At 49.2% G+C, this 6358-nt stretch overlaps 1 protein-coding gene and 1 non-coding gene across 2 annotated transcripts; both read right to left on the bottom strand.

Annotated features, from left to right (window-relative positions):
* Nucleotides 1-1447: 1447 nt before the first annotated feature.
* On the bottom strand, nt 1448-3392 carry LOC124650637 (AP2-like ethylene-responsive transcription factor AIL7). The gene is made up of 8 exons (XM_047190153.1): nt 3166-3392; nt 2969-3051; nt 2756-2853; nt 2577-2650; nt 2445-2495; nt 2278-2354; nt 1891-2160; nt 1448-1836 (listed from the first exon to the last, which is right to left on the bottom strand). The coding sequence occupies exons 1-8, from the start codon at nt 3390-3392 to the stop codon at nt 1460-1462; spliced, it is 1257 nt and encodes a 418-aa protein (XP_047046109.1). The 3' UTR covers nt 1448-1459.
* A 949-nt stretch (nt 3393-4341) lies between these two features.
* Nucleotides 4342-4415, bottom strand: TRNAV-AAC. Its single transcript has one exon. It is a non-coding gene; the product is annotated as a tRNA-Val (tRNA).
* Between the last annotated feature and the right edge of the window lie 1943 nt (nt 4416-6358).

Genomic DNA, 6358 nt, shown 5'->3' with positions numbered 1-6358 from the left:
TTCATTACTAAAAGTGGCTAGTTGAACTTATACATAATCCCCAATGAATCAAATGATGATGCACGTATTACTGCCACAATAAGCATCTATTTCAACACCAGAGCCAGAAGCTGGTCTCGGTCGTCGATCACATTACCCGCATCATCCTTCAGCTGTTTAATAAAAGTTCTTTTTACGTTGGGCAGTGGAAAACCGATGCAAAAACGATGTATTCTGATCTCCATGCTGAAGCCAGTTTACCCTGCCACGTTGTACGTAAATCTCCTCTTGGTCTAGCAGGTTTCATCAGTTAGGGGCCCAGTCAGACTAAATTCAATTCTTGCTGTAGCACAGTCGCTTCCTTGGCTAAATTCAACACACATACTTGTCCCATGCGTGGAGAGCCTCATGGATTTCCTTAGTGTGATCGCTCAACGAGGCATGAGCATGTAATTATTTCGCCCATTCCAATGTGTTTGTATTATATTCTCCACACATTGTTCGCAAAGCCAACGAGCTTCAAATTTCAGCGGCCCTTTCTCCCGAATCACCTGCATTCCAAAGTTGTACTATGTGTTGATTAGAATCGGCATGTGGTCCGATTTTCCGAACTCCTCATTCAACGCACCAGCTAGAGGGAACAACGAAGTCCATCTAGCATCGCATACCGCACGGTCAAGCCTCTCTCGGATTCTACCCCGTCGCCATGTAAACACATCTCCCGCATATCCCATGTCCCCGAGATTGCACTAGACAAGCGTGTCACGAAATGCCTGCATGCACCTCTGCAGTCTAGCTACCCCACCTTCCTTCTCTTTCGAGTAAAGTATCTTGTTAAATTCCCCAAACATGATCCATTGGAGATCAACCACCGCATGCAAAGATCTGATGTACTTCCAAGTTAAGTGTTTTTTTTTCCCACCTGGTTCCTCCTTCACCCCGTTTTATAAGTAAAGCCACAACGGCCGCACTGATACAAGGCAATGAATAAACTCTCTTACAAAGCAGATCAAGATAATCAAAAAAGAACAAGAAAAACCTAAACTTGCCACTGAAAACGGGAAAGATATTAAGAGTAACTGGAGCTCCACAACAACACCCTCAAGAGGGTAATGATGCAATGCGCCGTCGTGGAGACCAAGACAGTCAAGGATTTTCACACCGAGCTCTACGGGGTGAAGAAGGTACCCACAATGACGCCCCCAAAAGGGTTACGACACCCATCGTCGCCATTGGCTCGAGACACTGAGCTTTCATCCGGAAAAACCTTTTGCCACGCACATTCCTTGGCTGTTCCACCCAACGATAATTCACTAATCTTAAGAAATCTAGATTCATTATGTGAAAAAAAATTATGGCTCCAACAAATGGAGAATGACTTTTCACAGTTAAATCTTGCATAGACGAACTTAATTTACAGGAGTACTTGATAACAATGATAATTTACATAAGATGCATCAATTCCCGCTCCAGCACGGTCCTACAGAGACGCCATGTTCCCGAACCCATCCCATGTCGTCGGCATCATCCTGTCGCCGCCGTCGTCACCGTAGCACGAGACGACGCCCCCTTGAAACCCGGCCGCGGCACCGGCTCGGGCGCCGCTGCTCGGTGACGAAAAGAGGCCACACACGTCCGTAGGAACCCCGTGGAAGAAGTCGCGGTACTCGTACCCATCCTCCGGCAGCGCTAGCACCTCCGCGCCGGCGCGGTCCCCGCCGCCTCCCCCTGTCCCTTGGGGCGAGTCCGGGTCGTTGCTCTCCACCAGCCGCCGGAACATGGACGACTTGAGAAGCAGGCTGAGCGCAGTGGGCGACGACGACGACGAGGACCGCCTCCTTAGCCCTCCGCTGCCGCCTCCGGGGGAGAGCACCACCGAGGCCGCCTCGCGGCCGCTGATCCCGCTGCCGCAGCTGAGGCTGCGGTCGAGGTGGGCGAACGGGTTGCCCTGAGGAGGAGGGAGCATGAGCTGGGACGACGCCTCGGCCGGGACGAACCGGTCCAGCTCGACGGGGTGCGGCTGCATGGCGAGGAGGTGGTGGTCGGGGCTGGCGGCGAGTCCAGCGACGGGCGGCTTGAGCCACGTGATGTAGGACCGCAGGTCGAAGTTGGTGACGGCGTTCACGCCCTTGTACTCGATCGCCGCGATGTCGTATGCGCGCGCCGCCTCCTCCTGCGTGCCTGTCAAAGTCAGGTGCCAATGCTAGTTAGGCCTGAAGCTATGTGCTACAAGATCGTTGCCAACCATAGTATGAAAAGCAAACATGTAGGTACGTGTAGAGCAGAGCAGGAGCTCACCGTAGGTTCCGAGATAGAGGTACTTGTTGCCGAAGACGCGCCCGATTCTCGCCTCCCATCTCCCGTTCTGGTGATGCCTGAAAGTGTTGAAATGTACCGTCAGAACAACTGACAGAAAAAAGAAGAAGATCAAGGCGTGTTTTGGAGCCTCAAGTGTATGAATGTACCTAGCAACGCCTCTGTACTTGGAGACACCTCTCGAGAAGCCACTGCTCTTCCTGAGAGAGCACGAGATTGAAAATGTCAAGAGTCTGAATAATGGTAAGACCGGTAAGATCAAGACGGATGTGATCAGTTACCTCCTTAGTGAAGCGAGGTACTCTTCCTTTGTAAGGGTGTCCATTATCTTGAGCTCCTTCTCATAGTCCAATACCTGAAAAAGAACAAACACCAGAATAACTAATTAAGCCACTTGCATTGACATTTGGACGACACACTCGCAGTAGTCCACAGCTTTGGTTGCTGAGATCGTACATACCGGGAAGTTTGTGTAGGTGGTGGCGCCCCAGTACTTGAGAGCGGCGAGGTCGTAGGCCCTGGCCGCCGCCTCCTCCTCGTCGTACGCTCCTAGATACACTGTTTTACATGTTTTTACAGCATCAGTTGTCTGACGATGCTTATACATTTCTGTGTTGGCGAAAGCATGTCAAGAGAGAGCAACATAAATTCAGAGCAGTGGCGTGGCATGCACCTTGCTTGCCCTTCTTCCTCTGCGTGGGGTTCCACGAGTTCTTGTCCCAGAGGTGCGCCTCGTAACGGCCCGTCCACCGATGCCTGCATCCATCCATCGAGCAGAATCGGTTAACATCGTATCAAACACACCTAATCAAAATTCAGATGAACATATATAGTGAGCTGATCCATTTAAACGTTAGTAAGAAGACTTACCTGCTGACCCCGCGGAACCTGGAGCTCCTCTTGACCGCCACGCCCGGAATCGACGCCCCCTTGCCGATGCCGCCGCCGACCGGCCCGAGCGACGCCGCCGTGGGCTCCCTCCTCCGCCTCCTGACGATGACCTGCCCAGTCTCAACTTCACCGCCGCCGCGGCCCATCACCGGCGGCCCCGCCGCGTAGCTCTCGATCTCGCTCTTCACCATCACCACGCTGTCCATCTCGCTCCGCCGCTCCACTAACTCCGGACCGATCAAATCCAAGCAATGGTAGGTGAGACGCTACTCCTGCCGGTGTGCGCGCGCATCACAGGTATATATGGCATCTCCCGTCGGCTCCGACTGGCGACAGACGAGTGGAGAGAAGACAAGGAGTTTGATGATTTCGTTGCGCCGGCGTCTGTCTTTACTAGGTGCCGATTTGGCGGCACCCCTGGTCGGGAACATCGGTTCCTTAACTCGGCTGTCCGGTGGCGGAAATCGACCGAGTGTTGGTGTCACATTTAGGGTTGTTTTATAAGACTTCAGAAGAGTTTAGGAGCATCTGTGCGCGATATCTGCGTTCGGAACTAAGAGTGCAACAAGAAGCCATGTGTCGTTTCTGAGACGAGTCCAAGCACAGGTTTTGGGCGGTAGCTGGAGGAGAGGGACGAAATAGCGGCAGCCATCTGAGAAACCAGTGCTTACAATGTTGTCTGACTCTGGGCGCTCGTGTGGAGTCTTGGTGCCGTGTCTGCGTCTTTGCTCCTGGAGTAGGTGACATCTCTCTCCCTTGTGCGCTTCACCTGAGGAAACAACTGTTTTCCTTTCCGGTAGAAAATCTCGATCGGCTTGATAACAACTCGACGATGACGTCGGCCGTTACATCGTCGCTTAATTCGGCTGCGGCTGCCCGACGCCGTTGACAGGGACGCTCCCTTGTGCTATCCGCGGCCGACGCGCGGCGCAGCCCACGAGCGTGTTTCGGCAAAGATGCATGATCGAGCTGAGCCCGTAGGTCTCCTGAGGACGAGAGGTCGATCCTCTCTCACACCTAAATACGCACAAAGTCGTGATGAAATGCTCTCGTGACAACTTGGGTCGTCACGCATCGTCTGATCTTCAGATGCTACGAGCTACTCTGAGCAAATGCGCAGAGAGGTAACAAAAACAAAGGAAAAAAATAAAAAAGTGGCTTCGCCCGGGTTCGAACCGGAGACCTTCAGTGTGTTAGACTGACGTGATAACCAACTACACCACGAAACCTTGGTCATATAATTTCCTCCAGATATCCTTTGTACCGTTATAGTCACCGTTGGATCGCCATGGGAACATATTTCGCTGTCCGTGCAAACATGCTGTTATTCAGGCAACAACTTGCCATACGATTCTCTCGAATGAAGCAACATTAGTAAATATCTTTCATAAAAGTATATTTAGAAGGGAAAATATATATGCCGCAACCAGGGCTGGCTCTAGGACTTCGAAGGACTCGGGGCGAGTTTTATCAATGGGCCCAACGAAGAGAAAAAATGGGCTGCATACATAGATGGATATATTTTTGCTCAAAATTTTGGTTAATATATGTGATTCTCAAAAAAAAAATCATTACTTTCTTCCGAGATGCTTTATAGGGAACATGATTATTGATTAAGAAAAATAGCATAATTCCAACTCTCCAAAACCAGGATGATTAAATGACCGAGGAAGAGTATCTCCCTAAACAAATCGAGCGAACCAACAACTAACGAGTGAACCTTGATTCAATCGAGAGAAGACAGCCTCCCAAGCCCTGCATGGATTGCTGCGTGCTTGTTGGACTTGAACGCCTGGCCTGGCCTGGGCAGATGGGCCTATTTTTTTCCCTCTACTCTTCCTTATATGCACTACACAAGAAATAATGGGGCCCTACCTTTGCTGGGCCCCGGGCTGTCGCACTTCTTGCCCTGGGCCAGAGCCGGCCCTAGCCGCAACCTGACGGTTCTGTGGAAAATGCAAACCGGAATAAAGTATATGTCAATTGAAGAGGTCAATCTATGGTCTTAAGTAGGCTTCTAGGCAGGGGTATATCTTATTTGACACTAAACCACGGTACTTATTTTAAGAAAGTGGGAGGAAAGTTCACCCTGTTGTCTTCTTCGTCTTCGGAATGGATGTGGTCTTCTTGACTCGTTCGGCGACTTCCCGTCCGCAACCAATAACGTCAAGCCGACTCAGGGAGGAGCGGCAGCGGTGGCGCGCCGTCGACACGGTCTGGAGGTCGAAGATGAAGAGCTTCTCAAGGATCTCGTTGTAATTTTCGTTTTTCTTTGAGTGCTTTGTACTGTTCGTTGTTTCTTTTAATGCCAGTGTCCTATTCGAGAAAAAACTGCATATGATCACATGGGAACTTTATTGCAAGTGAAATCTTGGTTGTCTTCTACTTTTGATACGAAGGATATGGGGGAACCTCTTATGTTATAGGGGTGGGAATACTTAGAGATCGGAAAAAAACAAGGTTTTAGGGCTTTCACACAAAGCATACCTTAAAAATGTATTAAAACAATTCTCTGTGAAAGATTGCAATCCTGCAGATGTGCCAATGATTAAAGGAAAAAATGACCTAAAAATCTTAAGAAAATAAAGGAAATGAAAAACATACCTTATGCATCAGTTGTTGGTTCTCTTATGTATGACATGTTGTTCACTAGACCCGATCTTTGTCATACTGTGGGAATATTAAGTAGGTTTTAGAATAGTCCTGGAGAATAACATTGAAAGTAAATTCGTTATGCTTTGCCATATGCGAAAGGAACTACAGACTTTTGTCCGTGTTGTAATGGTGATAATCTTCAGATGCAAGGTTATACTATTCATATTGGCAAGGGGACCTTGATGATAGGAAATCAACAGCATCATGTTATCTATTTATGTTAGTTGGAGGTGCAATTTCATGGAAGAGCAAGAAGCAACGTTCTGTGGCATTATCTTCCATGCTTGCTACTTCAGAGGCGATGGAGGACGACGTTTGGTTAAGAGAATTTCGAGCTTCTCTTGAGATAGCTGACACTGCTGCAGATCTAGTAACTGTATATACTGTGATAATCATGCCGCGATGAAAGTTTGCAAGGAACCTCACCATCGGCGCACGAACATATAGAGGCCATATACCATTATATTTGCAAAGTAATTAACAGGTTGAAGATAGTAAAGCTTTAGTTTACCAAGTA

The sequence above is a fragment of the Lolium rigidum genome, chromosome 4, assembly GCF_022539505.1.
Source record: "Lolium rigidum isolate FL_2022 chromosome 4, APGP_CSIRO_Lrig_0.1, whole genome shotgun sequence".
Classification (NCBI taxonomy): Eukaryota; Viridiplantae; Streptophyta; class Magnoliopsida; order Poales; family Poaceae; genus Lolium; species Lolium rigidum.
The sequence above is the reverse complement of the archived record's forward strand: the minus strand, read 5'-3'. Positions and strand labels throughout refer to the sequence as shown.